The sequence below is a fragment of the Herpailurus yagouaroundi genome, unplaced genomic scaffold, assembly GCF_014898765.1.
Source record: "Herpailurus yagouaroundi ecotype Mexico unplaced genomic scaffold, PumYag 141, whole genome shotgun sequence".
Taxonomy (NCBI): domain Eukaryota; kingdom Metazoa; phylum Chordata; class Mammalia; order Carnivora; family Felidae; genus Herpailurus; species Herpailurus yagouaroundi.
This window is the reverse complement of record NW_024412396.1, coordinates 68,171,764-68,188,613: the sequence shown is the minus strand read 5'-3', so window position 1 is coordinate 68,188,613 and position 16,850 is coordinate 68,171,764. Positions and strand designations below refer to the sequence as shown.

The following is a 16,850-nucleotide window of genomic DNA, read 5'->3' as shown; positions in this document are numbered from 1 at the left end:
GACTACAGGGGCTGGCTATGTCAAAATCCATAGGGCAGAGCAGAGGACTAGAAACTCAGGGAGGAGTTCATGCAGCAGTTTTGAGGCAGAATTTCTTCTCTGGAAATCTTAGTTGTTGTTCTTAAGGCTTTCGACTGCTTGGATGAGGTCCACCACATTATTGAGGGTAATCTCCTTTACTTAAAGTAAGGGATGTTCACCACATTTACAAAAGACCTTTGCAGCAAGCCCAGATTCCTGTGTGATTAAAGAACCGGGTGCTGGAGCCCCGCCAAGCTGACACGTAAGACTCACCATCACAGATGGCATTTAGAACCATGATCCTGGCTGGGATTAGCAAGGTGGCCCACGCAGAGAGAAGAGAAGAAGGCTTAGGGTTGAAGCCTGAGGAGTGCCGACATTTACATTTTAGGTGGAGAAGGAGGTGCCGGGCAAGGAGAACAGGAAAAGCAGCCAGTGGAAAACAGATTCCGTGCCGATCAAGTCTGGGAGACCTGGGGTTAGACCAGGCTTAGAGAAGCATGCCTCCTTGCAGGACTTCTCAGGGCCTTTAATACGCTTTTGAGCATTGTGAAGCCTCGCGAGGAAGGTGTCGTGGTTGCAGCTCTGAGACTTATCGGACCAGTCAGGAGCCAGGTTTTGGTTCTGCTTTTGGTTGTTGTTGTTGTTGTCGTCGTTATTTTGTTTTCACTTTGTTTTGTTTCGTTTTGAGAAACTTTGGGGAAAATCTTCCAAAGTAAACGGTGGCACCACAATAACTTACAGAGTAGAAGGTGAGCCCTATGGCTCTAGGAGAAAATGATTTTAGAACTGAATTGAAGAGAAAGAATTCGGGCGGTTAATGGGGTGGGGGCACCCAGGAGAGACAACCAGTTCTCGCCGTGAGAGGGTCTGTTCTTCCCCATGGAGCACGAGGACAGGGGTCAGACTGCCCCGAAAGGCCATCCAGCAGTCGGGATGCCAAGGTCCCACTGCTTTGTCTTCCTCCCAGTGGACAGGTACTTTGGGGGAAAAATCTGACTTGCAAGCAAGGCCCCGGTCCTCAGGTCTGATCTGGAATTCGGGGCGGGCGTGTCTGGGCCGCAGAGCCACCTGCCAGGGAGGGTTCGGATCCTAGCTCCATCACTGAGGAGCTGGGTGACCTCGGACCTGTTTCTGCGCCGCCTCCGGAAGCCTTGGTTTCTTGGTCTGTGAAGCGGGCCCCTTCTCAGCGTTTGGGGATCAGGTGAGACGCTGTGGTGACGCAGCCAGCGGGAGCTGTCCTGGGTTATTGCTTTGTTCTTGCACAAGAAGGGTTATGTAAGCCGTCCTCTGTCTTGGCCGGGACCCCAGAGAGCAAACAGACAGACAGGGCTGGCCCTCGGTGTGGGCCTCGGAAGTTGACTCAGCGTGGACGGGGTGTCCGGGGAAGCTTCAGAACCCTGTCTTGGTTCATCTTGTGGGGTTGTCCCTAAACAACCTTCCACCAAGTCGGAAGCCGGAGCCAGGCCCTGTGGCCTCTTCTTAGCCTGGTCTGGGAGGCCCTGAATCAGCCTGGCTTTGGGGCCTGGGGAAGGAAGAGGTCCTGGGCCAGCAGCCTGGGGACTGGGGTATTTAATAAACCCGGCTCTAGCAGGTCTGTGGTTCGTACACTCTGGGGGGCCTGGGTTTGCCCCTAACATCCTACATGACCTTGTGAAAGGCCTGGGGATCCTCCTTTGGAAAAACTCCCATGAGCTCTGTCAGATGCTCTATCCTGCTCTTTCTTTTTTTTTTTTAATTAATTTTTTTTTTCAACGTTTATTTATTTTTGGGACAGAGCGAGACAGAGCATGGACGGGGGAGGGGCAGAGACAGAGGGAGACACAGAATCGGAAACAGTATCCTGCTCTTTCTTAGGGACACTTCTGTCACCAGCTGGCATCGCCAGCCCTCAGGAGACCTCAAGGAAGCTTCTGGTTGACTCCTGCATTGCTGGGGGGAAAGGGGTCGGTGTAGACCCCGGTGGGCAGGCTCAAAGGTGAGTGAGCACGTCCTCAGAACGATGACAGTGCCTCTGGCCGCCTCCCGGGGCTGCCAGAGCCAAGTGCCACAGACAGGCTGGCTTCGAGCAACGGAAATTTAGTCTCTCACAGGTCAGGAGGCCACAAGTCCAAGATCGAGGTGTCGGCAAGTTGGGGCCCTCCTGAAGGCTCTGAGGAATAATGTCTTCTATGTTTCTTGGCTTCTTGGCGGTTCTGGGGAATCTTTGACATTCCTTGGCTTGTGGGACCGTCACTCTGATCTCTGACTACATCTCCTTGTGGCCTCTGTGTCTCTCCTCCTCCAATGAGGACCCCAGTCCTTGGACACAGGGCCCACCATAATCCGGTACGACCTCCTCCTACCTTAATGACCTCTGTGAAAACCCTATTCCCAAATAAGATCCTGTTCTGAGGTCCCATGTGGACATGAACTTGAGGGGGGAACGGAATACTATTTAACCCATGAGAGTGCTTTGATCTCTGTTATTCTTCACAGCACCTGGATTCTCATTGTATAGGCGAGAGAACAGAAACTCAGAGAACCTGACTGGCTTTGCCCAAATTCCCAGAGGCAGGAATGGCAGAGCTGGCATGTGAACCAGGAACCTGGCTCCAAGCCCAGGGCAGTCGCTGTCACATCGGTGCTGCCCTCTACAGTGTATAGAGCCCTCCTTCCAGAGTCATTAGCTCTGGGTAAGACAGTCACACTTAGGGTGTTAGCTGCCTAGTTTCCAGATGAGGAAACTGAGGCCAAAGGCCATTGGAGGGGGGTGAGGGGTTGGCCAAGATCACACGGCGAGTAGGTGGCGTGGTGGGGCCTCAAGGCCTGGCCTCCAAAGTTCTCCCCCTACAATGAAATGTTACCTCTCAGCGTCGGGCACATGAAGGGAACCAGACACAAAAGGCACGTGGTGTTATGATTCCATCCGAATGAAATGTTCAGAAGAGGCAAGTCTGGAGACGGGAAGGTTAGTGGCTCCCGGAGGTGGGGGGAGGCAATGCTGGGGGATTTCACGCTGGGGTGATGAGCATGTTCTGGAACTAGAGAACAGTGACCACACAGCTCTGGGGGTAAGCGGAACCCACTGGAATGGGTGAGCTGTCTGGCTCGTGAGTCATATCTCGATAAAGCTGCTACGGAGAACATCTCAGGGTAAGGTGTCAGCCTCCAGCCCCTGGTGTGTGTGTGTGGGGGGGGGGGGGGGGATTCTGTAGGAGGTAAATACTCACGAGGCCTACAAGATTCAGACTCTGTTAGGGCAGAAACAGCCCCAGCGCGGGCTCAGAAGCTGTCCCTGCAGGAAGGCACCTTGAGGCCTTTCTCGGTGACCAGATTCGTAACCCCCCCCCCCCGGGGAAGTCACAAGCACCCCTCCTGAAGAGCGGTGGGGTCTTAGCAAGTTACTTCCCTCTCTGGGCCTCAGTTTCCCCATCATGAACTGGCGGTAACGCAGGTGCCCACCTCCCTGAGGGGTCACGAGGGTCTGAAAAGAAGTCAGCGGAGTGTGAGACATTATCATGGGGCCATTTGACCTCAGCCAAAAAACAACAAACAAGCCATCAGGCTTCCAGCCATTTCCACCTCCTCGCCTCGTCCCTGTCCACACACACCCCCCCCCCCCCCCCACTGCTCCCAATCCTCCAGGGTTTGGCGAGAGGTCAGAAGGTGTGGTTCTGCCATGGGCTCAGGGGCTAAGAGCAAGGAGAGAGGGGACCACACTGCCGGTGGCTGCGGATCGAGACTTTGCTTTCCAAATCATGAACTCTGCACCAGGGACTTCAGAGATCGACGACGGCCCTCATGGCTAGCATTCAGTCCCACCAGGTCGCTGGCATTCAGCTTGCACCGCGACCCCACCTCCACACCCACTCGGCCAGGGCAGGCTCAGGGGCCCACCGGTGGGCTTGCGGGGGGCCGTGGAAGGTCGGGAAGGCAGGGGCCGCTCATGTTGCTGGGCTGGCTGGGGGCAGGTGGGAGGGTGGCTTTCCCAGGCCGTTTCCACCTGCGAGAGCCCAGTTCACACTTCCAGCCAAGTGGCTGGCTCCCCTCTGGGCTGCAGACATCCTAGAGTCATGCACACCCTGAGACCAAAGTCCCTTAGAGGAGTGAGCTCCCTCGGGCAGTGGTGGGCAACTTTTTCCGAGCTCAGAGCTGCTGGGGAGGGAAGGGTGCAGGCCGAGTGGGAGGTGCGAGCACTGGAAGGAGCACGGAAAATCTGTCGGACTCTATCCAGTTGTGGACACCAGGGCCAGAGGGCAGAGAACGAGCCAGGAAGTGGAGAGAGGGAAAGATACAAGGCAGGGACTGGCTCATGACAGGCCTTGAGAGCCACGTTATGGATGTAGAACTTTATCCCGGGTGCCGGGACACGTTTGCAGGATTTCCTGTTAGAGAGCATGGTCCTCGCCCTCACCATCGTCTTCATCACCATCATCATCACCATCGTGGCCGCTCACACGTGTCGAGCGTGTACCAGGCACCGGGCTAGAGGCTTTTTTGCGCAAATCCTGTCAACAGCTCTGTAAGGCAGATGCCCTCATTCACCCCCTTTTACAGATGAGAAAACGTAGGCTCCGAAAGGATCGGTGAGATGCTCCAGACCACACGACAAATAGGAGCCCCGGCCGGAACCGGGACTGGAATCCAACCCAGGTCTGCCTCATCCCAAGCCTCGGCTCCTAAACGCTGCTCTTTCGGGGTATAGCCCCTCTGCGGTTGTATTTGTGTGAAGACACGTCATTGGATACAGAGTGAAGGATAAGAGCTGGCAGATGGTCGAGGTCGGTAGCAGAGACGGCAAGAGCGGTGAGAGGATGCTCAGCCATAGAGAGAAGCAGATAGGTCCCGGAAACACGTGGGTGGAATCTGAAAGAGGTGCTGATCCAGTAGGTGGGAGGGATGGGGGAGGGGGTGTATTGACCGATGACCCCCAGGTTTCTGGTACGGGTGCGTGGAGGTGTAGATCGAGTAATGCCACTTCTGTAGAGACAGAATAGAAGTGTTCTTTAATGAACGAGTGAATGCATGAATACGTGAGTAATGAGGAGGTCCCCTAAATGAAGTGGGTAATGAGTTCCCCATCGCTGGGATTATGCAAGCAATGGCTACACAACTGTTTGTTTAATCTAGACATTGTAGAAGACACTCCTGCTTGGAAAGGGAGGTGAGAGGGAAGGTCCCCAGTAAATATATATTGCATGCATGAGTGATTGAACTTGCTGCCACCCCTCTGATTCTAGGGCCTCATGGGGGCTCGCTGGCACCTGGTGGGAGCTTGATGAGTTACCACTGTAGGAACGGAGGACGGGGGAGACTATCAAACCCTATTCAATTTTCTTACATTTCTACTTCGGTATATTTTAGAGCCTGCAGTTTAATACATATTAATGAGTTTACACATTGGGTATGCATAATCAAAATTCTTTTACTTATAGGGATACACAATCACAAGAGCTTGGACGCCGCTGTTCTGCGGGACAGAAGCCCTAAAGTGGGCTGAGCGGAAATAATGGCCTTCTCGCTGCCTCTTGATTGCAGTGTCCTCACAAAACTAAGGTTTTCGGGAACCGTGACATGAAAAACCTCTGCAAAACCTACTGCAAAAAAACTCCTCGACCGTTTATTAAGTTGTATGGAAAAGACACACGTTTACACACTTCATCCATTTCTCATTGTTTGTGAATTGCTCCCTCCTTACAATGTAACAGCTCTCTGGGTCTTTCACAGGACAATGTTCTTTATCACAGTGTCAAAACAACCCACTGGACGGCTGCCCTCCTGCAGACTGATGGCTCCTCAGGCCACGGGAGGACCCCTAAGTGACCATTAGGTGTCCAGAGCTAAATGACCATTAGGTGCCCATCACACACCCGCTGATGGATGAGTGCTACACATTTGCGAAGCACAGCCTCCTTTTTATTCCACTCACAGTCTGCGCGCGGTTTAACTCCATTAAAATGTTAAACCCTTCCTACTTCTTCAACCGTTTTCTTTCTCCAGCTACGAGTGTGTGTGTTTATTGGGGCAGAGGGGTGTGCGTGGCAGGGGCACAAAGGCTGGGCATCTTTTCTGACTCCTTTTGCTTTAAAATCTAGAGCTGGTTTGATGAGGATTTACGGGCTGTTTGCCATCCAAGACTTCCTGGTCTTTGGGGTTTCCATCTTCTCCGGAGAGGGCTTGCTAACAAGCATCCAATTACTTTGAGTGAATGAATGCTGTCCTGGTGTCGCTTGCCTTACCATCCTGGTAGCTCCTGAGCTCCACTGCTACTGAGCTGGCCCTCCCCGCCTTGGTTCTCCTCCACATGACGTTGGAGCGTTGGAGCCCGGGAGGTGCGTTCTCCTTACTCCCCACGGTGCCTGCCGGCCACAGCAGGCGGATTGGGAGCCGCGTAGAAAAAGAGAAATGAATCCTCCCTGGAGCACCGGGGGCTTGGCGATAGGACTGTCTCTTAAGCCTCTGGCCAAGGATGCTGGTCCAGCTTCCTGTGGCCTTACTCCTGGGACCCGCCCCGCCCCGCCCATCACCCCGCCCACCGCTGCCCCATCGCCCCGCCCACCGCTGCCCCATCCAACCACTGCCGGCCCCGCCCAGCGAAGGCGGAGCCACAGCCTCTCCGCAGCGCCGGCTGGAGGCCCCTGGGGGAGGGCGTTCTCCCTTCTGGGCTCGTCGTGTGGGGCCCCAGGGCTTCCTCTTGGTCACATAGACCAGGCAGCCACGCCGTGACTCAGACCCAGCTGGCCCAAATGAGGCGCTCAGCCCTGTAGGGGAGCTTGGTCCCAGGATCAGCGCTATGGGGTCCGTGACCCTCGTGCCAAATCATTGGGCTGCTGTCCTCGGGTGGCAATTGGTTGGTGCCCTCGGTTGCTGAGACCGGGACAACGGTGGACGGGCTGGACTCCGCCTGAGTACTGCCCACCCCCAGTCTGAGCATGAGTCCCCGGCAAGTTCACTCAGACATCTCTCGCGGGCATCACAAATCAAACATTGAAGGGGTGGCGTGTCCGCAGAACGCTCGCGTGTGTATGTATGTGTGGGGGGCGGGCGGGCAGCGTTACGGGAAGGTGGAAGGCAGGTAACGTTGTTGCGCACCTGCTATGAGGCCAACCCTGAGACGTGCTTTATTTACAGCACCGTGTTCTCCTCTAAAGAACTATTGTAAAACCCGAGTCCGTTTCTTGATAATAAATTTATTTCCATACTGTGTGCCTAATAAAGCCTCACATTTATATAGCACCCTTCCTTTTTCCCAAGCACTTTCGTGCCTGTTAACGTCTTTCAGTCCTCCCAACAAGCTGATGTCACAGAGGACGAAACAGGCAGGGATTAAGTGACGTGCCACTAATTGTCAGCAGAACTGGGGTGTCAGGCTCCTCCTCAGTCCTCTCCCCTGCACCAGCCAGGGTGCCTCGCTCCACCACGTCGCAGAACAGCCTTCTGGTCGTTGGAAGTAGTCATCCCTGTTCAAGTTTGCGAGTTCCTCGGAGACAGAGATTATACTTTGCTTTTTTCTTCCCTCTTGCCCGCGGTGCTCAATACTTGCCTACACAGCAAGTGCTTAGATAAGTGCTAAGTGCTCATCGAGTTCTTGTTTGGCACAGACCATCTTGCCCATGGGCAGGGGGAGTGATGGGATCCTGGTCTCCGGGTTCTTACCAGGGATCCCTCAGAGTTCAACCTTCACTGATCGGAGAAATCATCCTCCGGAGTCTCAGCTGAGAGGATTTAAGAGACTGAAGGCAAAACTCCAGCCAGGCCCCCCGCCTGTGGACCCAGCCGTGGCCTCAAAGCTGGGGTGGCAGTTCCCCCGGAGATGTGATCCGGCACGCTGGGGCAGGCTGGGATACCATGTGGGAGGGACACTCAGTCACTCCCGTCCCTGTCCCCAGACCCCCTCCACTCCTGGGAAGAAGCAGACTGGCCCACAGGTGGCAGCAAATGGGAACAATAATACCGTCATGTTTATGGAGCCCTTGGCTCTGGGCATGAGGTCACCCCATCCTCACGGCCTCGCCCGCTGCATCTTGGGCAGGGCGGGAATGAAGCGCCTGTGTTTGGCTGGAGACGTCGACTTACTGCCCAAGGTCGCATGCCTTCCGTTCCTGCTCAGGCACATCCTGAGGGGCAGCTGTAAGCGCACCCTCACCCACGTGAACCGTAGTCCTCGGGGCGGCCCTCACTGGCTGTTCCCCACCCACTCGGGCAGTCTGTGAATCTGGCGTTCCACCGAGATGGAGGTCCGTAGCGTGCCCATGGAGTTCTCCGTCTTGGTGGACTCCGACACGCAGCCCCCCTTCTGACACAGTCCCCGGAACACCTCCCGTGACTTCTTGCGGAAGCGCTTGCCCACGATCACGTACACCAGTGGGTTGAGGCAGCTGTTGCTGTAGGCCATGTAGGACGCGATCTGCGTGAAGACGTCGACGATGTGCTCATCCCAGCAGCCGGACAGGATGTTGAGGCGCAGCAGCGTGTCCAGGAAGGTGCTGACCTGGAAAGGCAGCCAGCAGGTGACAAACAGCAGCAGCACGGCCAGGACCAGCACCGTGGCCTTCCTCTCCGTCTGGATCTCCTTGAACTTCTGCATCTCGTTGTTGCGCAGCACCTTCATGATCTGCACCGTGCAGAAGGTGATGACGACCAGGGGCAACAGGAAGCCCACGGAGTTCAGGAGCACGTTGGTGAACACCTCCCAGGTGCGCGACGGGTAGACGATGATGCAGGCCGTGACGTTGTAGCCCTCGGCCGCGTACTCCTTCATGGTCCGGAAGGCCAGCATGGGCGAACTCAGGAGCAGCGTGCACCCCCAGATCACCAGGCTGTAGACTTTGGCCCAGCGCACCCCGCGCATCCGGCCCATGGACATGGTTTTCACCAGGGCCAGGTAGCGGTCGATGCTCACCAGCATCAGGAAGCAGATGCTGCTGTACAGATTCATGTAGAGCATGGTGTTCACCACGCGGCAGAGGACCTCCCCAAAAAGCCAGTCGAAGTTGTGGGCGATGGTGATGGCCCAGAAGGGCAGCCCGCAGGCCAGGATCAGGTCCGCCACGGCCAGGTTCCCCAGGTAGATCTCGGCCACCGTGCAGCTGCTCTTGTGCAGGCAGAAGACGCCGAGGACGAAGATGTTCTCGAGGGCCGCCAGCATGAACAGGACCCAGAGGAAGGGAGCCTGGATGGTGTTGAGCCAGCTCCACCACTCGGCATAGACGCAGCCCTGGGACGACGTCCCGTTGAGAGTGGACTCAAGCACCTGCGAGGTGATGTTGAGCATTTTGACGCTGAAAGAAAAGCGCAAAAGAGGCTGTTACACCTCAAGGTCACAAGAAGGAGGAGAGACAACTGACGCAGAAGGAGGGGGACTCAGCAAGCAGCTTCCAGAAGCGAGGTCGGGAGGGGCGCTCAGGCCCTTTCTGCCGCGTGCTCAGAGACCGGGGTGCCCCGGACTCCCTGGGGTCTTTCAGAGGGACCCCGTCTCCTTGGGCTGAGCCGAGAGCTCGTGTTCTTTGCCTGGCAGCTCCATTAGGATGTTTCCTTGGACGGTGTCCACCCGCGGCACCAACAATCAGTCTTGGGCCCTGGGCCTCCTTGAAGCTTCTGTGATGGGAGGATGCAAAACACATTCCTTCCTTATCGCGTGGGCCCCTCCCAAGGGAGCTGGGCATCTTTCAGCCTCTCGTGGCCTGGTCACGGTGAGTAATTTATTAGAGGAGAAAGATGATATCACGCCAGACAGTGATATTCCAACCCACCTCCGAGACCACAGCCCATCTGCCCACACCCTGTCTCCTTCCGGCAGAAGGCAGCGCTGTGCTTCCAGAACCTCCATCAGCCAAGTGTTGACGACAGTCCGAGGTCACGTGATGGCAAAGGAAGGCAGGGGCTTTGGAACCAGACAGTTCATATCTCGGCGTGTTCATTGGCTGTGTGACCTTGGGTAAGTTAATTAGCCTCTCTGAACCTCAGTGACCTGCCTTGTAAAATGGGAATAACAGAATCTACTTCTCAGGGCTGCGGTGGGAATCCAAGACAGTGGGCAAAATCTGTGCTCTTGCTTCAACAAGCACGAATAATTATCGACTTTTCGTGAACTTATGAAAACAACCGGCACCACTGTTTTCAGGTTCTTGCTCCTGTATTAGCGACTGTATCATTAACTCACTTCTTCCTCTTCCACTCTCGGGTGCGACTCAGACCATGGGGCGGTTCATTTTCTGGAAGTGTCACTGTTCAGGCTACTTCCTCTCTACCCTCTGCCAAGAGGCACGGGGGTTGGACAGCTCCCTAGCTGTGTGGTCTTAGGCAAATTGCTTGACCTGCCCGAGCTTCCATTGTGTTTCCTTTGGAGTAAAACACTGCTCTCTTCTTGACTGGCTTTGTATGGCTGTTGCAAGGTCCAACTCAAAGCGTGGGCGTGAAGACACATCGAAAGCGGAGAGTACAACCAGAGGGCAAGACTGAGTAGATGTTTCCCTAGTGCCCAGGGCAGGGAGAGTCAGGGAAGGTGGTGGGAGGGGAGCTCTTCCTGGGTGGGTGAGTCCTTCCGGGGCAGGCTCATTGGCTGGGAGGTGGGGGGTGGCGGGTTGAGCCACAGCTAAGGGAAAGGATCTGCTGTTCACCGGTGGGATTTCCTAGGAAAAGCCCCTCTGCTTCCGGGACCAGCTGGCTGGCTTTGAGCGGCCAGACTGGGCACCTGTGACTAACTCATTCCTCAGTGCAATTGTTATTTATGTATTTATGTATGTATGTACGTATGTATGTATTCATTTATTTAATTTTTTAAAACACTTGTCTTTTTTTTAATGTTTTATTTATTTTTGAAAGAGAGAGAGAGAGAGAGAGAGAGACAGAGTACCAGTGGGGGAGGGGCAGAGAGAGAGGGAGACACAGCATCCCAAGCAGGCTCCAGGCTCTGAGCTGTCAACACAGAGCCCGACGTAGGGCTCGAACTCTCGAACTATGAGAACGTGACCTGAGCCGAAGTCGGAAGCTCAACCGACTGAGCCACCCAGGAGCCCCTGCAATGGTCCTTTCAATGTGCTTTGAGCATCTTCTCTGTGCTGAGCTCCACCCTGGCTGTAGGGACCCAGAGGTGAGTGCCACGTGTCCCCCATGCCCTGCCAAAGCTCCTGGCAACTGTGGTCTAGAGTGTGATGGATGCCGTGGGGGTGTGGGGCACAGAATTGGGTGTGTGTGGAGAAGGACGGAGGTGACTCTGTGACTCTGGAGCTGGATCTCGAAAGACGAGGAACATGTCAACAGAGAGCAAAAGGAACAGTGTTATGTGGTGACAGAGGGTGGCTACGTTTGCAGTGAGCACAGCGTAACATATAGAGAAGTTGGATGGCTATGTTGTACCCTGGAAACCAAGGTAGCATTGTGTCTCCACTATTCTCAAGTAAGAAAATGAAAAAACAAGACAAACAAACAACACCAACAAGGAGAGAGGAAGACCAGGCAGAAGGAGCAGCTTGAGCGGAGCTGCAGAGATGCGGAAGCCTCCGGCATGTTCTGGAAGGCAAGGTGGGAAGTGGCCAGGGATGGGATGAATAAAGGAAAAAGGACAGTCATCACTGGCTGCTAAGAAAGTGAAGCTTTGTCCCTGAGAGCTTTAAGGAGGGAGTGATGGGATAGGAGAAAGGCTCTGGGAAGATTCTTCTGGGGGAGTGGTGATTTGGATATGTCCCCCAATTTTTTGCTACCCTTCCCTTCAAAGGGTGGAGTCTAGTTCCTCTTGCAGTGAATGTAGCCGCTGACTTGCTTCCCACCCATGGTGGCAGTGACAGTGTGTGAGTCCGCGGTCTGTCATAAAACACATTGCAGTTTCTTCCTTGGCCTTGCAAGGGTGCTTGCTGTGGGGGCAGCTGGCAGCCATGTTGTGAGGGCGCTCAAGCAGCGGTGTGGGAGGAACCAACTTGCCCCCTTGGAAGCAGATCCTCTGGCCCCAGTTCAGCCTTTGGTTGACCCTGGCACCCTAGCCTTGGAGTATTCCGGCTGAGACCCCAGATATCACAGAACAGAGACGGGCCGTCCCCACTGGGCCTTAAGTTCCTGACCTGTGCAAACTGGCAGGCTCCTTCCAGAGCCTCTGGATGTAAGGCTTCTCCTGGACAACCTCCTTGGTCCAGCCTTTGGCCCTGTTTTTGCAGCTACATAAAACCCATTTTCTCAGTGACCCAGGCTTGGACAGTTGTCTCTCAGGGTCTGGGTCTCGGAAGACGGAAGTATGGCCAGATGCTGCCTGTTAATTTCCCAGCAATATGGTCCTTTGCCAACGGGATGGCCCCTGGCCCTTAGCTGGCTCCGAGAAGCCACTAGATTGTCCGAGGTGGCCTGGGGAGTGCAAAACTGGGGGTTAAGTGCCCCGTGGCTGCCCAGTCATCTCCATGGTATGCTGCACCCCATACAGGGCTGAGAAGCCAGGCAGGGCCCCTCTGCCCTTTGTCTCACCAGCCCTGAACCCTCAAGACCGACCCTCCCTTTCTTCTGCTTCCACTCGCAATCGGTTCTCTCTATGGAGTGGCTAGGCCTCCTACCAGACATCAGACATGAGTTGGAGACGTCCCTTCTCCGTGGTGACCTGGTGCATCTCTGATTCCTTGGGTGTTGACTTCAGAGAGTCACTCTCTTCATTTCCAAGTTCATTTGGGATGGGTCACTTCTGTATCCTCCTCCCGCATCCCCGTACCCCACCAAACCCAACAGAACACCACCTGCCCTGCTCCCACCAGGTCCATGGGGGACTCGAACACGGGCCCTACCAGCCCTCGAGAGGTTTTTTTTTTTTTTTTTTTCCTGCGGATCCCACATTGCCTGTTGTTTTCACTGTTGCCCAGGAGGTGGGGGTCACGTTCCCCAAGTCTTCCCCAGGCTGTCTGCCCCTCCCACCATAAGCAGTAAATCAAGGAATTCTTTTGACTTACCCGAAAGTGGCTGTGGTGGGCACGGGGTCCTCATGAAAAGACACGAACATATGTCTCCTCCAGGAAGAGAACATTTGGACTCAGAGGGAGACGTGCGTGAGGCGCCCGGGCTGACCGGAGGAGAAAAGACAGTTAGATCGTGGGCTGGGGACCATAAAACACACATGTGTTTGTCCACGAGGGAAGGGAAATCGAGCCCTTCACTTAACAAATATTTATTCAGCAGCTGCTGCATACTGGGTGCTAGGGACATAATGGCACAATGTCCTGTCCTCCAGGAGCTTACAGTTTAATGGAGAAGCCAGACATTACTGAAATAGTCACTAAATAATTGAAAACTGGTGCAAATGCTATGAAATAAAGGTCCCACGGAAGCATATAAGATGGAGTCCTAAACCAGCCTGGCGTGGGTGGGGGGGGATGTGGGAAATGGATATTTATTTTAAGAGCTGAGGGTGAGCAGGAGGAAACTGAGCAAAAAGATGGCAGTGGAGAGGAGGATGTCTACGAAGGAGCAGTGTTGCAAAGGCCCCGAGGCAGGAAGAAGCTTGGTGTGGATGTGTGTTAGGCCCTGGTGGCCGCTGGGGGACGGAGGGTACGGGATTGTGGCAGGGACAGAGTGGAAGCAGGGAGACCGGTTAGCAGGTTCAGCCCTGGTGTAAGGCTGGCCATGAGAGCCCGGGGAGGAGAGCAAGGGACGTGTCAAAGACACCCCCCACCACAGGTGCTGCCATCTCCTGTGAAGGCAAGAGGCGGAGGGCTGACTTGGAGAAGGGGTCATGTGTTTAGACTGGGATGTAAGTTTGAGGTGCTTCTGAAACTCACAGGGAGGGGAGCAAGTAGCCGCGGGGCTCAGAGTGGGTCTGGAGCTGGGGGTGGGGGGCCTGGGCTGGAGGATCTCCAGGGGCTTCGAGCCTAAAGGCAAAGGCGGGTACAGAGGAGCGGTTCCAACCCTTGGGGTGGTGACTGCCACAGTGTGCTCTCAAGGTCTGAGCCCCGGGTGAGAGGGACTCAGAGCCTTTCTCTGTCCCTCTTCATGTTTCACTGTACAGCTGACCCTCGGACAGCACAGCGTTGAACTGCGAGGGTCCAGGTATGCGGATGTTTTCCAATAAATATGGTCCACTCCCATAAATGTAAATTTACTTTCTCTTCTTTGTGATTTTCTTTTTTTGTTGTTTAATGTTTATTTTGGGAGAGAAAGAGCGAGAGCGCAAGCGAGCATGAGCAGGGGAGGCGCAGAGAGGGAGAGAGAGAGACAGACAGAGAAGGAGAATCCCAAGCAGGCTCTGCACAGTTAGCACAGAGCCTGATGGAGGCAGTGGGGCGGGGGGGCGAAAGCGGGGGGCTTGATCCCCCGAACCGTGAGATCATGGACCTGAGCTGAAACTGAGAGTCGCAGAGGCTTAATGAACTGAGCCACCCGGGGGTCTCCTTACGTTTCTCCTAATAACATTTGCTTCTCCCTAGCTCACTCTATTGTAAGACACTATATGTTACATATGACATACAAAATATCTGTTAATCGGAGGTTTATGTTATTGGTAAGGCTTCTGGTCAACAGTAGGCTCTCAGCACTTAAGGTCTGGGGGTGTCAAAAGTTAGATGCGGATTTCCGACAGGGAAGGCTGTCAGCACCCCTCCCCCCAGCTTTGTTCAAAGACCAACTGTACTCTCATCCCCGGAGGTAGGCATCTGCCACAGGCTGGCCTTGCCGAGGAGGTGGGGGTGCAGAGATGGGGGAGGTCACTCGTCCGGGTGCCATTGCTAACAAGACCCAGAGGTGGGGCTTGAACCCCTCCTTCTGGTCCAGATCTCGAGCTCGCACCGGGATCTCACCTGCCCTCTTGCTCCCGTCCAGGAAAGGTGTGAAAACCTGGGTGCCCATGTGCACGTGCATGGAGCCGTGGATCTGCCCCGCCCCGGGTTTCAGCCACCCCTCAGCAGGCACATGGAGCTTCCAGAAGCCAGCTCTCCTAATCCAGTTGTAGGAGGTGAAGGGAAGGCGGCCGACAGTCCAAGAAACATTAAGGCATTAGAAAAAGAAGAGACTGAGTTAGTAAGCAGGAAACGAGGCAGAAGATATTTAATGAACATCTGGAAAAGGTTTCCCTGAACCCCTGAACTGAGCAGAGGTCAAGATTTGGAACTTGCAAGAGGAGGCCAGCAAGCAGCCAAGTCCTGCTGATGCTTCAGGGACGGAAGGGGTCTGGGGGAAGAGAAGGTCTAGTAGATTGCCTTTTGGGGAGGGCCTCCCTGGTCCCTGGAAAGCTGAGGGCAGAGGCCATGTGTTTGAATCATTCATTCCTCCAGGACCCTTATTGAGATGGGGGGGGGCGGGGGAAAGCAAAGTGAGCTTCCCCTGCCCCATGGGGCTCCCCTCTCCTGCTGAGGGACTTCAGTCTGTCCCAGGCCCCCCAATTCCACCCAGACAGAGACAACTGCACAGGTGACTGCGGGTGGGGGAGGGGGTGCTTCAGCTCAGTCACCCTGGGGAGTGCCCAGTGTTTCCTCGTGGCCCCTGGGAGTTGGGTGTTCCCGGATCTGGCCGGCTGATCCTAATTGCTGGCTAATGGCTGTAAACATTGCTCTCATTTTGAAAACAAAGCCGGGAGTTTCTCTGCAGCCCTCTGGAGAGGGGGTTTCAAGTCTGGAGAAATTGTAGATGCTAGTTGCTTCTCTGCCTCTGCTGGCGGAGGCATCCCCGGGAGGATTCTGCCTGTGAGAGCCGCAGGCAGCTCCAGGCCACTCTCCCTGCAAGCCCCCCCACCCCCACCCACCCAGGAACCTCAGCAGGGCTGGCTTCCTTTGGGCTTGGCCGGTGGGAGCACCAGCAGGGCGGGGAGGGAGGAAGTACATGGGGCATCAGCTGGGGCGTGGGCTCCCAGTTCTCTGCATCAGGGCCTCCAGGGGCTGAGCTCACAGCTCCTATCAGGGGCCCTTCCCACCTCGCTGGCCAGGATTCTGGAGACTGCCACCTGGTCCTGTTCAGTTCTCTGGGAGGGAGGGGGTGACCCGTGCCAGGACCTTGGCTGTGCTGGCTCTGGTGCCCCGCCGGCACCCCCACACGCCGTCCACACTCCGAAAATAGACCCTCTGTCAAAAACACCTCCATATTACCCGGTGTGAATGTGCCTTCTCTTTCCTCCCGGGACCCTGTCGAATAGGCCCTGGGATTATAAAATCTGATGTCAGAGAGCGATCGGAAGGAATGTGGGAGAGAGCTTGGCGCAGCTCAAGCTGGCACGGGGAGGGGGGAGCGGGGGGGGGGGCGGTGGCCAGGCGTGCGGCACTCTCCATGTGACCCTGAACGGGCCACCTTGCCCCCCCTGGGCCTCGATGTCCTGGTCAGTCCCCCCGCAGACTGACCCTCTTGGCTGGAGTAGAGGTAGAAGGGGGGGGGTGACCCTGCGGCTGGGCTCCCCCCTGGTTGCTCACACTGATGTTCAGAAGGAAGCTTCCAACATTCTGATTCCCTTGTTCATCTGCCTCAGAATCCTGTCCAAGAAGGACTTGCTTTAAAAAAGATCTCCCGGGGCGCCTGGGTGGCACAGTCGGTTGAGCGTCCGACTTCAGCTCAGGTCACGATCTCGCGGTCCGTGGGTTCGAGCCCCGCGTCAGGCTCTGGGCTGATGGCTCGGAGCCTGGAGCCTGTTTCCGATTCTGTGTCTCCCTCTCTCTTTGCCCCTCCCCCGTTCATGCTCTGTCCCTCTCTGTCGCAAAAATAAACGTTGAAAAAAGATGTCCCTTCGTTGAGTCACATCGACACTGGCCGTCTGTTCTGCCAGGAGTAAATTCCACCGGAGTCTCAGAGGGATCCGGTTTTGGTGTGTGTCTGGGGGGCTCTGAGGCTGCAGCCGCCACAAAACACACAGCGCCGCTTCCTCAAGGGCCAAGTCTCGCCTTGTGTGGGCCCCCCAACCT

General features: G+C 55.4%; 1 protein-coding gene across 6 annotated transcripts in view; it reads right to left on the bottom strand.

The window, feature by feature from the left end:
- BDKRB2 (bradykinin receptor B2) overlaps positions 1-16,850 on the bottom strand; it is a 53,143-nt gene that overhangs the window by 14,935 nt on the left and 21,358 nt on the right. For 2 of the 6 annotated variants that reach the window (XM_040478171.1, XM_040478175.1), the window contains exon 2: positions 12,927-13,036. In XM_040478171.1, coding sequence (XP_040334105.1) covers positions 12,927-13,036 — 110 coding nt within the window. Of the gene's footprint in view, positions 1-7,239; positions 9,285-12,926; positions 13,039-14,765; positions 14,903-16,850 lie in introns of those variants that run through there. The other 4 variants (XM_040478174.1, XM_040478172.1, XM_040478173.1 and 1 more) reach the window with 4 other exon arrangements.